This window comes from Prionailurus viverrinus, chromosome F2 (genome assembly GCF_022837055.1).
Source record: "Prionailurus viverrinus isolate Anna chromosome F2, UM_Priviv_1.0, whole genome shotgun sequence".
Lineage (NCBI taxonomy): Eukaryota > Metazoa > Chordata > Mammalia > Carnivora > Felidae > Prionailurus > Prionailurus viverrinus.
This window is the reverse complement of record NC_062578.1, coordinates 67,436,464-67,453,170: the sequence shown is the minus strand read 5'-3', so window position 1 is coordinate 67,453,170 and position 16,707 is coordinate 67,436,464. Positions and strand designations below refer to the sequence as shown.

Below are 16,707 nucleotides of genomic sequence, written 5' to 3'. Positions count from 1 at the left end.
GTTACGTAAGGACCACTAACGGACTCCTAGAGTTTGCAGTTCACCCGTCGTTTAAAAAATACACAAACTGAAATTGCTTGCAAGACGTTGCAGGATATCTCACGTGGGAATCCCAGCTGGAACCTCCGTAACATGACTGAGCATGCTCCTAAGTGCTTTCAGAAAGAGTTATCTCCTGTTCAACTGCATGTGCATGTTTAGCCTGGGGTGTCTTCCCCTGGCTCCCTCACTTCCCCAGTTGGCTTTTCTCTCTTGTGTGCTTAAAGCCTGACCAACCACTGCAGTGTCTTTCCTTTTGAGAATAGCATGGTAAGGTGGTGGGGTGGTGGGGCGGGGAGAGGAAACAAAATAATTAAAGAAAGCAAACGTGCGTTGAAAAACTATGATCACCAATGTATACAAACCTCATGAGACAGAATGCTACAGTCTTAGCCCCTCCCAAGCCCCACCCACCTCCTCCAGAGGTCCTGGTGAATGCCGGCTGGCTTTTAAAAACAGGGGAAGTCTTGGCAAGTCAGAAAATGGAGCAAGAGATGGGAATTCACACACATTGTGCTGAAGTTGGTCAACCAGTATCAGAAAGAGAGGGTTTGCTTGCTTTGTTGACGTTTGTGTGTGGCAGGACCCAGTCATCACTTGGTGCTGCATCCTAGGGAAAGGTGGATTGAAAGCGGGAGTCCCGAGAAGTGACTGGACTCAGGAGAGACAGGATAAAGGTGGAGGCAAGACCAAGGAGGGGCTCTCTGGAGTCCAGCTGGCAGGACTCACATGGAGCCATGATTCCAGGCAAAGAGAAAAGGAAAGTGGAACGTCACCCTCTTGTTGGACTCTGAGCACATCCAGCTCCTCCCACAGGGAGTTTGCTTTCGGACACGGATGTGCTTTTCCACCCGATGGCCACTACGGGTAAGGTGCGGATGAGACCGAAGTGGGAGAGCTCTGCTCTTTTGGATGGTGGATTGAGCTGAGCTTAGCAAATTTTGTTCCAGTGACTCCACCCTGTCCACTATAGCATTATGAATATATTTAAGTTAGAAAAAAAGAAAGATAGGGCGCCTGGGTGGCTCAGTTAAGCCTCTGACTTTCGCTCAGGTCATGATCTCGTGGTGGGTTCGAGCCCCGTGTCAGGCTCCGTGCTGACAGTTCAGAGACTGGAGCCTGCTTCAGATTCTGTGTTTCCCTCTCTCTCTCTCTCTCTCTGCCCCTCTGCTGTTCGTGCTCTGTCTCTGTCTCTCTCTCTCAGAAATGAATAAACATTAAAAAAAAATTTTTTTTTAAAGAGAAAGATCATGGAACCAGGAACTATGATTTACTATTACTATTTACTATTTATTTGGCCGTGTGACTTAACACATTTTAGTTTCCTCTAGATTAACATTCTCTGAACTGGACCCCTAGTAAAAGTAGTTTCCCAACATTTGTAAATAACTATTCTAGATGAATAAGGTTGGCAAGCGTGGGCTGTAAAAGATAAAGATGTTTCCTGACTGCAGAACTTCTGGAAGCCTTCTACCAGCTAATGGGCACCGTGAGACCCCACGAGAGGGTGTACCTGCAACCCCCCAAATGGGTCTGAACATGGAAGTTCACGGAGCTGAGGGCTGTTCCACAGCATAAACTCTGAGGAAACTCTGGCCTAGAGATTTTGGATGTTTGCATTCTATGCTCTGTCTTCCTGCACTTTTAATTCTCAGCTAAGAAACCAGAGTGAGTGGCAGGAGGGTAAACACTTTGCCTCCCTGATGCTGCTCTTTCTTTCTTCAGATTTACCATTTGGGTGAAGAGAAAAGGACATAAAGAGAGGTGGAGAAAGGGAATGAATAGCCACGGTGACAATCAAATCAGGAATGGAAACAGTTTTGCTGAATCGTCTTATCAAGATGTTTCATCAAGTCAGTGCAAGTGAATTCAACGACATTTAAAAAGCTATCCCCCAAAGTAATCCCAACAGCAGAAAGAAAATAACAGACAAAGACGTCAGCCAGGGCCACAGGGTGAAGGTTCTGAACTCTCAGTTATGTCCATCCTCTGGTTTTATTTGACAGTTGTTCTTTGCTCTAATTTTAAATAAATCCGGCATACATCAAAATATTTGGAGGAAATAACTTTACACTGATTTTCTAGCACTTTCTGAAACAATTTGCTTTTTTTAGGACAAATGTTTCTCGTGGCCCCAGAATCCCTTGGATGGAGAAAGTTGAAGAGAAGCCCTTACATTTGCGGTAAATAACTAGAGTGAACATTTTTTTTCGGTTACAGTTTCACAGGGATCGGTTTGAAAGTCATGTTATCCACATGACAGAAAGTAACATACATGACGAGCCACAAATACTTCACCAGATATGAAGGGGCATATAATTCCAGAAACATCCTCTAGATGTTGGATGCCCATTTGTTTGAACACCAACACTGATTGAGCGATTACTCTGGATGATACACACTCTGTGTTCTTCATGGGCAATTATCCACTTAACCCTCAGCATCACCTCCATTTGATGGATGAGGAATAGGAGACACAGAGATGTTAAGTAACTTGCCCAAGGTCATGCAGCTCGTAAATATTAGCCCCAGAATTCTGTAGTGGGTTAAAAACTGTATTCCCCTAAACTTCAGACGTTGAAGTCCTCACACCCAGTAGCTTAGAATAAGACCTTATTTGGAAATAGGGCCATGGAAGATACAGTTAACACGAACCTAAACTGGAGTGTGATTCTTACAAAAAGGACATCGCATGAAGAGAGACACCCACAGGGAGAGCACAGGGTAGAGACTGGAGTTATGCTCCTACGAGCCAAGAACTGCCAGGAGTTAGAACAGTGTTTTCAGAGGGAGCATGGCTCCGCCAATACCTTTATCTAAGCTTTCCAACCCTCAGAATTGTGAGATAATACGTTTCTGTTGTTTGAGCCACTTAGTGGTACTTCGCTACAGCCGCCCTGATAAACGAGTACAAATTCCAACCCGGATTCACCTCATTTCAGAGCCTAAGCATTAAGCCATTATCCCCTGCTGCCTCTTCTGTCTGCAACATTTGATAATCACATCTAAGGGAGACTCTAACATTTGGATGGCACTTAGAGGCTACCCAGTCTAGCTGCCCATTGCCATATTTATATCAAAGGGACTAAGACCAAATATGGACCTCCATATAGGAAACCATTTCCCTGTAACAGCCATCATGTGGCCTGGTTATGTCCTCTGGAAACACACACACACGCGCGCGCACACACACTCAATTCATCATCCATGTGGTAGCCCTACAAACACTAAAAATCTCTATCGAGACATCAAATCTTCTCTTCTCAGTTAAACACTGTTATCTCTTCACCGTTCTTCGTACAGCATGGTTAATAAGCCTCCTCACCCTCCCCCTCAGGCAGTGGAAGATAATTATGTTGTAGCAAGAAATCAGAACTACAATTTCCAGGAAAATCTACTCTAAGTTGGGAAGAGTTAGTCAGTCAAATTATACATTCTTGTCAGTCACTGGTGTGTGTCAAGCCCCTGGACCACTCTTTCTCCATATTTTCTCAAGTCTATTTCTGGGATAGAAATTTATAGGATAGGTAGAATACCCAGGGTCTCCAAGAAAGGTTCCAATTTTGACTAAGAAACAGTAGGATCCATCCAGAGATTCCACCTATGATTGTCCACTTGTGAGGCCTCAGGGGAGGCATCAGGTGACCCGGTCTTCATGAAGGGTACAGGGAACCTAGATGAAATTTCACAATTGGAAGCCACCAGGAATCCTGAACTGTCAGTTCTGTGAAATACAAACCTTTTCTCTTGTCATTTTCCTTGAAATTTTTCTTTTTTTAAACATAGATGAACTCATGTGAAGAGATGCCACGGACAAATCACACAAGAGAAAAGGTAGAGAGAAAAGTAATAGAAAAATGGTTGGTTTTCCTAGTGACCAAAGAAATAAAAAATTAAAGCAACCTTGAGGTACATCTGCTACATTAAAAAAAAAAAAAACAACTTTATGTCTGTTGACATGGTAACTGGAAAACTGGGGAATACTCAGCCTCAAGACGGTCTACTAAATCACAATTTGAATCAGGAGGAGACAAGGTATTTCAGCTGTCTGTCCTCAGACCTTTGAAAGTTTGGGGGAAAAGTCAGGGACATGGACACACATGAAGAATGCTGAGAGACTCAGGAAAAGCAGAGATTTCCTATCGTTGAGTCAAAAATAGTGCAGACTTACTTTGAGGAAATGAGTTTTGATCTTCCCACAGTGTTTGCCCATCTGCTCACCGACAGGGGAATAGAGCACGTCTTTGGAGGCGATGCGGGCATATGCCACCTTCTTGTTGTTGCTGAGCATCCAGATGAAGACATCGGGGATGGTGTGCTGTGGCTGTGGCAACAGAGGGGAATGGATTTGATGGGTTGGTGCTTAACAAGTACCCTTCCAGAACTCTCCTCCCGGAAATAGTCCCTGTCTGAAAAATACATTCTGTGACTTAAACCATCAATGTTAAACATCTATGCAGTCAAGCAAGTTAAGTGTAGCTTCTTTGAGAAAGCCTTATGTCATGACTTCTAAGTACATACAAACCCCGTATGTCCAATTTGGCTATTGTGCTTTGAGGATACGCAAGTTGGACCCATGATTTGGCATCTTTGGTGACCTACTTTTCTCCAACTATGGAACAAACATCTTCCCCTTTGTTGTTGTTTTTTTGTAATCATGTAATGATTTAGCCTCAAACATTGGTCCCCCTAAGAGCCAGGTAGCTTTCCAGAATATTAAAAAAAAAAAGCAAAAACAAAAATCCATGAATGTCTTTCTATTTGCTCTTTTTTTTTTAATGTTTATTTACTTTTGAGAGAGAGAGAGAGACAGTGAGAGTGGGGGGAGGACAGAGAGAGAGGGAGACAGAATCTGAAGCAGGCTCCAGGCTCTGAGCTGTCAGTACAGAGCCTGACGCGGGGCTCTAACTCATGGACCGTGAGACCATGATCTGAGCCAAAGTCGGATGCTTCACTGACTGAGCTACCTAGGCACCCCTCTATTTGCTCTTAAGGAAGGAAAAACAATTCTACAAGGGACTTTAGACCTAAAATATGGTTGCCAAGTATTTTAGCTCTATTTTAGGTTGTTATTCAGGAGAAATTTGACTAACTTGCACATTAAATTCTACTTTAAAATCGAGCTAATCAAGATAGGAATTACAGAATTCCCTGCCAAGAGGCCCATTATGTTGTGCTTGAAATGCATATTTCTGAGCCAACATAGCTACCCAATCAAAAGGGAGGTACATTGTCACAAAGTACGCTTTTATTTTCCTGGGCTCGAAGTGGGTGCTCTGCCTCTCTAACCCCTGGCATAATTTGTTCTCCAAGAGGCATCCCTTCTCTCCTTATACGGAAACAGAAACATCAGTGAGGAGGTTTCCCTAGCCAGAGGGTTGGTCAGTCACAGACCTGAAGTCCTGATGCTTGGTTTGAACCTTCTGGGTGCTTATTAAAATTCCTGAATCTGTTAAAATGACTTCCTGTCTCACTGTTTATTACGTCCCCAGGGAATGATGGATTTGCAACAAGATAGACAACTTTTGAGATTGGCAGAAGCAGTAATGTTCTGTACCTCTCCTTGAAACCTTCCCATAAAAAACCCAGCATCTGACAGAAGCAAATATGTGGACCTTTTTAGAACATTCTAGAAGTCACAAAAGATACTGTTTACAACTAACTTTAAAGGAGAAGCTGTTCTTTTACTGGATAGAGTTTAAGTCCACTTACAGTTGAAAACGAATCAAAGGTCCCATACTTATTTTGACTTTTCTTGATTCCATTAAGGAACAAGCTTTTTATTTCTGCTGAATACTCAGGCTTCATTAAAAAATCAATAAAGCTGTACATGTTTGGCTTAATTTAAAAATCTCCATTCTCACGCCTAAACTAATAGTGACTGCTCAGCTCTGCAGGGCTTGGAAGAAAGCATTGCTCTCCACCTTTTATCCTTATCAAACATTCAAACTTCACTAGGAATATATTTGTTCTAATCTCCCAAAGGAAGTTTGCCTTTAGAGTTGATTACCTCATCAACAAGGAAGCGGATTTTTTCCACAAAGATTTCGGCTTCATGGATCATTTCATCAAGAGATAATTTTTTCTTCTGCTGCTGAATGATTGCCTTGGCTTCCTTGGCCATTGTTTCCTGAAACAAGACAGGAGTCCATGTGGGTTTTTCTAGATATCTGGACATAAGTACTGTCCTGTCGCTGGAGAATCCTGAAGGTGCTTGTTAAGTTCCACACCAAGCCATTCATGGGGCTCTTTCAGGGTCTTGCCAGTGTGCACACTGCCCATTTAATAGAAATGTCATAGACATACGGAGGCAGTGAATATCATCTCACCTTTGTTTGATAGATGAGAAGCCAGGGCCTGGAAAAGTCAAAGGTTTGTCAAGGTCCCATGGCTCTGTTAGCCAGGACCCAAATCCAGTAACTAAAACGTATTGAGTTCTTACCCTGTGCCAGGCAAAGCCCTACCTGCCAAATTAATCCTCATTGCTCCTCACAGCCGTCTGAGAGTTTGGAACATCCATTCAGCCGTGTTTTTGTACAGAGGAAATCCCAAACATTTATAGTGATTTCTGAGACCCTGCGTGAGTGGGCCTTGCCTACTCTTTGCTTCATCTTGTATCACTTCATACACTGGGCCCCAGGCACACTGGTCCTCAAGAAGGCCCAGAACACATCAAGCTCAGTCCGACCTCAAGACCGGTATGCGTGGGCTTTCCTCTTGTTCAGGTGCTCCTCCTAGACTCTGCACGGCTCATTCCTTCCTAAGCCTCAGCCTCAATGTCACCACTGCATCCCATCCCCCACATTTTCCTGATCACCATGGCCTTATAAAATTTCCTTCATAACCATAACCTGTAATCATTTTGTTTAGTTGTTGCTTACCTTTCTATCTTCCGTCTACTCCCCTAAAATATAAACTTCACTAGGGCAGGGACCCCCTCTGGTTTGTTCTTACCTTGTTCTTACTTATTCTCAGTGTCTGGCAGAGTTCCTGACACATAGCAGGTGTTAAATACATGTTTGCAGAATGACTAAGTCAATCAATCAATCAATTCCTCAGGGGCGAGTGCCAAGTACTTACAGCGCTGTGTTCCCAGCACCTAGCACAGGGCCTGGCACATAGGAAGCCTTAGGTACATGCTGGCCAGGAGGACTAAATACTTGCTTTGTATCAGGTACTGTCCTAGGAGCCAAGGCCTAGGGCAGGGGAAGACACTGGCTTCCTTCCCTGAGACGTGACAGTTTGGTGAGCTAAAAGCAATATATGTGCAAAACATCAGGGGACCAGGGAAAGGCAGAGCTCGGTTTTATAGATGCCATGACATTTACACTGGGTCTTTAAAAAGGAATGGAATTCATCAGGTGATAAGAAGAGAAAGGAAAGTCCAGACGGAGGAACCGATTACAGATAGAAGGTATGTAGGACTGACAAATGCCAGTGATTTTTGAAGCAATGGCGATCTAATCAGGTTTGTGTTTTAGGAAGACCATTCTGGTTGTGGTCTGGTTGGAGGAAGCCACGGTCTGGGCCTAGTGGGTGCTAAGGAACTCAGTTTAGGCAGCAACACTGAGGATGAAGAAGTGGAACAAATTCCAGAGTCTTTAAGAGGAGGAAGCAACAGGGCCTGTGGTCAGATCGACTATGGAGGGTTAGGAGTAAAGATTTAAAGTTGAGTCTAAGCTTCTGGTTGGAGCAACAAGTGCAGCTGGTCGTGCTAATAGAGGACGTGGAACAAAGTCAGATTGGAAGCCGATGGGTTTAATAGGATGGGTTGAGTTGGAGGCGCTGTCAGACAAGCAGTGATGTGTCCACTGGGAGGGTGGAAATACAGGTCCAGAGATGAGGAGGGACTGCTGGGCCACTACAAGATATTGAATGCGTGGACTCGTGTGGATCAAGGACTGTTGGATGCCGAGAAAACCCTGTATTTCTCAATACAGAGCTCTGTGGGCAATATGTAGTGGATGGATGTTGCAGAGACAAGGAAAGGCAGCCAGAGGGGCTAAAGAAGAAATGGGGTAGGAGGAAGATCTATACAGTGAAAATCTGGCCTCCCTTGGAGTACAGAGGAGGAGTACATAAACCCTTGTTTATTATCCTGGAAAGAAAGGTGAACCAGTTTCGACAGTTGGGTCTTAGTGTCTAGACGATGATTAATTAACTGTGACCTTTAAAAAAATCCTTTAATCTCGCTGAGCCCCGCTTGCATCTTCAAAATGCCCCTGACCAGTCAAACACCGAGTCGTTTTTCTTTGCAGAATTATCACAGCCTCCTACAAAATGTCCCTTGGTGCCACTGTTGGAGCTGAATTTTCGAGGTGAGATAAGCCAGGGTCTAACCTGGTCTGGCATTTCTCAACCATCACTCATTCGACAGGGGCTGAGGATCTGTGAGGCATGCAGAGCTGTGCGGGTTCTCCAGGCCACAGAGAGGTATCAGCTCCTGCCCTGATGTCAAGAAAGCTTACACCTCTTCACAATTTTTAATGGAAGAAAACTCAGCAGGGGAACAATAGTTATTTTTTGGTCTCTCCATTTGTGAGGCAAAGAAGTCTATGCCTTTGACAAAATATAAATGTCGAGAAAATGGTCAAAGAGGAAATCCATCAGAATAGGATATAGGACTGGTGGGCTTCTAGATCATTTTATAAACATTCAATAAATGCTCATTCCTTTCCAACTTACCCATATATTCCCTTCTCACTCATGCTTCTACATCACGCAGATGTAGAACCTTTAGAACATTATCCTCATCTGGTCTATGACCTATGCCTCATCCATGAGGTTTATTTTTAAAGCACATGTTTTAATTCTGTTAAAAGTATAAATAGATTTTCACATACCAGCTCCTGCCAACAGAGCGTAAGTCGTTTCTTATCTAAAGTGGTTTGGTTCAACATCTTGGGCTTCTTTTCTGCTTCAGAGATAAAGGCACTATAAGAGAAGAATAACAATTTGGAAACCTACTTAGTGAAAATCCATTTATGTACTTCCAGAGATTTGCACATACACTTCCTGCAATACAATGGGAAAGTTGATGGAGCCACGGAACCAAGATTTCTCATTTAGAATTAAGCAGTGGTGGGGGCACCTGGGTGGCTCAGTCAGTTAAGTGTGGGACTTTGGCTCAGGTCATGATCTCACTGTTGGTGAGTGTGAGCCCCGCATCAGGCCTGGCTCTCTGCTGTCAGTGCTTCAGATCTCTCCCTCTCTCTCTGCCCCTCCCCTACTCGCTCTCTTTCTAGGTCCAAATCAAATAAACATTAAAAAAAAAAACAAAAAAAAAAACAAAGAATTAAGCAATGGTGCACTAACTTTTCTAAGAGACAAAGTGAGGATTGGAAATGATGCCCAGACCCCACATTAATTTTGGGGAACAGAAGTTTGTTTTCCTACTTTGTTTCCTATACATATCTATTGTGATTGCTATCCAAGGTCATAACACCAAACGTAAAATAATGCAGTTTTCCATCATCTTACACATTTAACACACACCAAGAGTTTCCTGAAAAGTTGTATGTAAAAAATATTTTAGACTCCATACTAGAGTACGTCCTCCCATGTTAAAAACTCTACCAATGACGAGTAGTAACACTTGGAGGGATGATGTTAAAAATGTGGTCAATAAGAAAATGGTAGAGGTTATGCATGTAATTGAAGAAGAAATATAAGTGGCTTTAAAACATGGGGAAATAAGATACTGCCCTCAGTAGTGGAAAGTTAAATGCAAATTAAAATCAATACCATTTTCACCTATTGGATAATAGTTAAGGTTGGTGGGGAAATAGTCACTCTCCTCCACCAATTGTTTAAGAGACGATTTGACAGCACTTGCCAAAAATTAAACGTCTATATAATTTGATCCAAAAATCAGGTTAGAATTCTGTCCTTCAAAAACAACTGAAAAATTTTGCAAGAATATGTTTACGCAGTAATGCTTATTGTAGCATCGTTTATAGTAGCAAAATAATTAGAAGCAACTAATATATCAGAGACCAGTTAAGTAAGTGACACATATCACACAATTAACTACCGAGGACCATCACATACAACTGTTGAAAGATTCCGGTGCTAGTCTGTGGAGTGAAAAGGCAACCTGCTGAACGAAATGTGTGACATTTGTGGAAAAATATAGTGTTTTCATGAATGTGTGGGTCTGCAAATGCACAGGAAAAAAAAATCCAGGAGGACAAATCAACTTTTCTCTGCAAAATGGGATTGGAGAGAGAATTGAGAACACTTTTTCTTCATACATTCCTACCTTTTTTTTTTTCTTTTGGTAAGATGAGCATGTAATACTGTGAAGAAAAAAATCAACGACAAAGGAAACAAAAGGGGAAAACACCACACTCCCCGGTCCTACGTCAGAGTCGGAAACCTCACTAGCAATTCTCTTTGGACATACTAGTCAAGTGACATTTTCTCTTAATTTTTATTTATTTATTTTTTAATTAAAACAAAAACCATTTTAATGTTTATTTTTGAGAGAGAGAGAGAGAGAGAGAGAGAGAGAGAGAGAGTGCAAGCAGGGGAGGGGCAGAGAGAGAGGCAGACACAGAATCCGAAGCAGGCTCCTGGCTCTGAGATGTTAGCACAGAACGCGACAGGGGGCCCGAGCCCACGAACCACATCATGACGTGAGCCGAAGTCGGATGCTTAACTGACTGAGCCACCCAGGCGCCCCATTTTCTCTTGATTTTTAAAAAGAATATAAAGAATTATATTTTGAAGAAGGCATCTTGTTGCCACACGTCTACCTTCTGAGACACCCAAGAAACTCCATTCCACTCCCAAACGGACCAGCTTAGTGAGACATGGTGGACACTTCTGACTTCTGATCTCTCTCTCCCTTTCTCACAGGGGGAAAAATCATTGATTCCCTCAATCAAATTGGAGTAAATGACCACGGCACCTGTTTGTGTTCATTCTTCATCTTTCATACCCAGCCTGCTGTGACCTGTGGACGGCCTCCTCACCTTCTTGTGGCAAGTGACCTGTCCCTTCCTGGGGAGAAGCCCCAGAAGTCCAGCTGCCTCACCATGAAGGGGTCGCAGCGGGGAGGAAACAGGAAGCCCACCTTGACCTCAGGTCCAAGCCGCTTTCTCAAATCCAAGTTTACCAAATACAAAACTAACATTTTGATCTCTGTCTGACCCTCATAAATATGTTTTCAGCTGCTTGTAAACTTGTAGGGAAAGGGGAATGATCATCACCCCAAGTAGCCCCCTAATATAGAAAATTATTGAGCTATAATTTGCCCACACAGTTTCTAGAAATATGAGATCATGAAGCTTTTTAAAGATGCTCAAAGAGAATTGCAGGTCACACTTAGCTCACAGCAGGAGCAACACTGATAGATATTGCTTCTATAATGAGAAATGAGAAAGAAATAAAGATAGAAAGAAACCTATATATTTATTTGTTTGCTTTCCTTTTATAAAGCAAAAATGATGGGTAACTGAGAGATTAGCAAAGACAGAACTTATAAAGCAAAACACCAGAATTTAGCTACTTAGCTACCCCCTATCTATTAGATTTTGCCTTCCATCAAATGAATCTCCACCCCTTCGCATTGTTTCCATTACGACTAAATCTTTTTTTCTTTTCTTTTCTTTCTTTCATTTTTTTATTTAGAGACAGCATGAGCAAGGGAGGAGGGGGAGAGAGAGGGAGAGAAAGAGAGAGAGAGAGAGAGAGAGAGAGAATCGTAAGCAGGCTCCATGCCCAGCGTGGGGCCCAACACAGGGCTCAATCTCCCCACACTGAGATCATGACCTGAGCCAAAATCAAGCGATGCTTAACTGACTGAGCCACCCAGGCGCCCATCATTATGATAAATTCTCATTTTTGCCCAACTCTTCACCTAATTCATTTCAAGAGTTAATCCAGGTTGTTTCCTTCTGCAGTAGACAAGCCCCTACAATGGCCCCCCCAGTGACCTTCTCCTGCTTTTCTTGCCGTTGTGTAATTCCCTCCCTTTGAACGTGCACTGGACCTAGTGACTTGCTCATAGTAGAGTATGTCAAGAGTGATGGGGGTCACTTCCAAGATTAGGTTATAAAAGACCATGACTTCCATCTTGCTGGCATGCTCTGACTCTTCTTGCTTGTTCATTCTGATGAAGTCAGCTGCCATGTCGTGAGAAGGAGCCTGGAGTAGCCCACGTGGTGAGGAACTGAGGCTGACTGCCAACAAGCAGTCAGGGAACTGAAGTCCTCGATCCACCAGCCCGTGAAGAACCGAATTCGCAAATAACCATGTGAGTGGGCTTGGCGGTGAAGCCCGCCCACCGGGCCTTCAGTAACTGCAGCCCCAGCCCATGCCTTGATTGGCGTCTCTGAGAGGCTCTAAACTGTGGCTAAGCCACAGCTGGACTCCTGACCCACAGAAACAGAGATCATACATACTGTTTAGTCACTAAATTTGGGAGTTGTTACTCCATAATAGGTAACTAATACACTCTATTTTTAAATCTTTTTATTATTATTGATTGCCACCTGGAATCAGAGTCCTTAATTGGTGTTTGCTATGTTATCTGAAAAAATTCTACTAAACAGTATTTGATTTATTATCCAATCTCATTGTCAAATAGTTGCTGAGTATCTACCAGATGTAGACACATGCTTGGCATAACATTACTAGCATTTTTCTTGCTTCATTAAAAAGTCTCTGCAGTGAGTCTTTCTTTTCTCCCTCTTCTTTTTTTTTTTCCTTTGTTTGATGCTTTAGTTAAGTGTCAGGAAGCAACCGTGAGCCCACAAGTGCCGGCTAAATTACTGAACGAAATAAGATGGATAGAACACTATAAAATGCCTATCTGAATGCATGTGAAATCAACTATTTTCTAAGGTAATTAAAAGCTGATTCCATATAAGCTCAGCAACCCACATGCCAGCTGTTCTCCCGGTACCTGCTTTGACTGATGAAGTCACTGAGCACCATCTTCATTTTATCTTCTGATGCTTTCTCTGAAATCTTGATCAATTCTCTCACTTCTTCTATACTTTCTTCCTGGAAACAAACCATAGGGGTAGAGGGCTGAGGGGCAGAAGGAGACACTGTAGTGGAGACCCTGATGGAAGTATCTCAGACATATTTTGCTGATTTTGTGTTTTAGAAATGAAGGAAGATTTCCCTCATTTTCTCGTGTCTAAACTGGGAAATGCTGCTGCATTCTAACTTTGAAACTTCCTTTTCTTCATTGGAATCAGTCCAAATACAAGTCTTCTCCTGCCTTGCTCAACCTCATCATTCCTATTCCAGATCATTTCCTAACAGGGAATCCTTTATTTGGCATCTACTGTGGGGGGAAACTCATGTCAGGAAATACCTAACAAAGGAGATCAAACTAGATACGACATAAAAAACTTGAAAAGCAACGTTCAAGTCAATTGATTATATGGGAATATAGTAATACTGAATAATCCTGATTTAAAGGGGATCAATTCTTCTGATTATAGGAGTTTGGGGCAGCGGGTGAGGTGGTATAGGAGAAGAGGACAGTTTGCATATGACAATGGCTTTATGCTTGCGTATTTAATAATCATACTTTTCTTTTTAGGCCTAAATTCTAGTATTCCATTCAGTGGCACTCAATGGAGGGATACGGCACTCAAAAGGCATGTTATCACTGCTTTGCCAGAATCTATAAAAATTGTATTACACATCAAAGTCTGATGTCTGGGGACATATGTTTCCCTCTTTCCCCCTCACTAGAAGAACAGGCAAATTGTGGAGTGGTTAAAAATATAGGTGCAGGGTCAGCAACCTCTGTTCAAATCCAGACTCTATCCTTATGATTGAACCAACCCCCGCATGCCCATTTTTCTGCAAAGTCAGGTGATAAGAGCGCCCACCTATAGCACCACCGTAGAGAGGTGTGGACTTCTTCAGACGGTGCCTAGTGCTTAGTAAACAAACATTCAGTCATGTTAGGCATGATACACCAAGCATGGCAGGGATGTGGCACTGAGAAAGGAATTGGAAATGAATGGTAAAGGCAGCTATGGCCTCCAGGGAGGCATTCTGCTTTGGTTTGTCGAGCGCCGGGACACAGGAGTCTCGTCTGCGACCGTGACACAATGAGGATGGCTCCAAAGGAGTGCTTTGGGACACTGGGTGGTGGAGAAGAGACTGGGGGGGACGCCATTTTTCTCCCCACCACCACCAAGGTGGGGCCTCGAGGATTGGTCCGCTGGGCCCACAGTGGAGGCGGGACCAGCCTACAGCAAACCACGCCCCTCCGCGCCGGGTAACTGCGTTTACCTACTGGAGTGGGATAGACCCTGTAGAACCAGAGGGACCTCTCCTCCAGGCCAGCGCTGCTGCATTGCTTGGATTAATTCTATAAATACACTGTCTAAGATATTTTGCCTGAAGGGGAAGCAAAACCAGCCTTCCAAAGCAAGTCTGTGGCCTCCACATAAGGTGACACCAAATCGCCCTCAGACTCTTATCTCCACGATGCCTGGAATCCCCAAGACCAGAGGCAATGCTTTGTTTCACACAACTAGAGACAGAATTATAAAGCAAAAGAGAGAGAGAAATTTGTTCTTTCCTTAGCATAGGCTTTCATGGAATGAGAGGGTCACCTGGTTGAGGCATGGCAGGACAGAAAGTAGAGGGCGCCCCAATGAGCTGTGTGGTGTGAGAAGAGAAATAAGAGAGCAGGCACAAAGAAACCACAAAGGGCAGGCTCAAGAGCCCAGAGAAGCAGAGTTCCCGGGGGTGCCTTCCTCCCTGGGGTTGGGTGGAACAATCTGGCAGCCGTTGTATGTTGGCCCTGTTATAAATACTTCCCTTCAATCCCTCAAATAACTATTGGCCCCTTTCAGGTGCCGGGTACTATGCCAGATGCCACAGAACAGTAGGAAATGGTTATTGACCAAATACACACACCAATCAGTTGTAAAATCCGGAGAGCCCTGAAGGTACAGCACAGGGTATTACAGGAGAGAGTAAGGGGGAGAAGTCAGAAGGCCTCTCTGAGGAAGTAGTTGAAACTGTGCTGTGGAGGTTAAGGGGTTACATAGGCAAAGCGTGGAGGGAAAAGTAGCTCAGGCAGACAGAACATCATGGAGGTGGCTATGAGGCATAAAGGAATTTGGCTTCTTTGAGAAACAAAAAGTCCAGTGCGCTTGGAACAAGGGAGAAAGTATGTGAGAGGCAGGACTGGAGAAGTGGCAGGACTTCACCGTATAGGCAATTCTCTGCCATGGGAAGGGTGTAGGATTTTCTATCAGTTGAAGCCAGGCTCCATCAGTTCTGTGAGAAAGTTGTCTATCTCCTGCCCTAATATCCTGATTAGGAAAACAGTCTATCCTTAGGTCCTATAATGTTAAGCAGCAGAACAGAGATTCTAATCTGGATAGTTTTATTTAAAGTCAAAACGTATTCTCATTCCCTTAGGTCCAGAAGGTAGAAACTATGTGCCCTCATGTAGCAGCCACAATTTATTTGCATTTAAATTAAGGTCAAGACCCTCTACTGTGTGAATGAAAAGGTCCCTTTTGCCTCCAGCTGCCCAATGTTCAAATCCATCACCTGTGAGAGTCACCTACCAGCAGGTCCGCCATTTTCTCCAGCATGTTGGACCAATGCAGCCTAAACGTCTGGTCTCCCCAAGAACTGATAAAGTAGACACAGGGCTTCTTGGCGTCAAAAGGCAAATAGTTGTAATTCCTGTGAAAACAGGTTAGGTCTTGAAGTTAGTTGGCAATTGGTATTTTTCAGGCAATTCCAGCCACATGTTCATGTTCTGTATGGTCTTTGTGGGGTGGGGAAGGGTGGTGACAAAACAATCAAATTATTCACTGTGTTCTAATTGGGGACCCATGAACAATAAACAATGAACAGATATATGGCTACAATGGAAAGGTACTAACAGCTACTGACATCAGACGCAGGACAAAGCCTAGAGCTGAGCACCAGGGGGCAGGGTTTATCAAGCAAGCCTTCTTGAAGGAGGAACTTCTCTTTCCAGTGTAGAGGAGAGGAGAGGAGGGGAGGAGAGGGGAGGAGAGGAGAGGAGGGGAGAGGAGGGGAGGGGAGGGGAGGGGAGGGGAGGAGAGGGGAGGAGAGGAGAGGAGGGGAGAGGAGGGGAGTGGAGGGGAGGGGAGGGGAGGAGAGGAGAGGAGAGGAGAGGGGAGGGGAGGGGAGGGGAGGGGAGGAGAGGGGAGGAGAGGAGAGGAGAGGAGAGGAGAGGAGAGGAGAGGAGAGGAGAGAGAAAAACCAACATTTTCATTTTAATGTCTGTAAGCTATCCACTGTGTGAAAATAAACTGAGATAACAGATGTGAATGAAATTGCTATAAGACTGTAAGAACATAATATATTATTAATTAGGATGAAGAATCTAAACTGCAGCAACCATATGGCCATCCATCCATCCATCCATGCATCCATCTGTCCACCCATGCATGCATGCATGCATGCATTCATGCATTCATCTACCCATGCATCCACCCATGCATGCATCTATGCATTCATGCATTCATCCACCCGTCATCCATCCATCCATCCATGAATCAAATGTGTACTATTTCCAGGCCATGGTGCTGATAATGCAGGTTACCTACTTGGCTAAGAAGGGATAAGAGGGATAGCAAGGTAGCCAGATGGGGAGATGTGGAGCCAAAGGAAGTGTTTAAGGGTGGCAGTTGGATATGC

At 43.8% G+C, this 16,707-nt stretch overlaps 1 protein-coding gene across 1 annotated transcript in view; it reads right to left on the bottom strand.

Annotated features, from left to right (window-relative positions):
• The window catches only part of FER1L6 (fer-1 like family member 6), a 122,418-nt gene that overhangs the window by 74,144 nt on the left and 31,567 nt on the right, over positions 1–16,707 (bottom strand). Inside the window, exons 13-17 of the mRNA XM_047841657.1 lie at positions 15,600–15,720; positions 12,950–13,050; positions 8,883–8,973; positions 6,050–6,169; positions 4,211–4,363 (exon numbers count right to left, since the gene is read on the bottom strand). Coding sequence (XP_047697613.1) covers positions 4,211–4,363; positions 6,050–6,169; positions 8,883–8,973; positions 12,950–13,050; positions 15,600–15,720 — 586 coding nt within the window. The remainder of the gene's footprint in view (positions 1–4,210; positions 4,364–6,049; positions 6,170–8,882; positions 8,974–12,949; positions 13,051–15,599; positions 15,721–16,707) is intronic.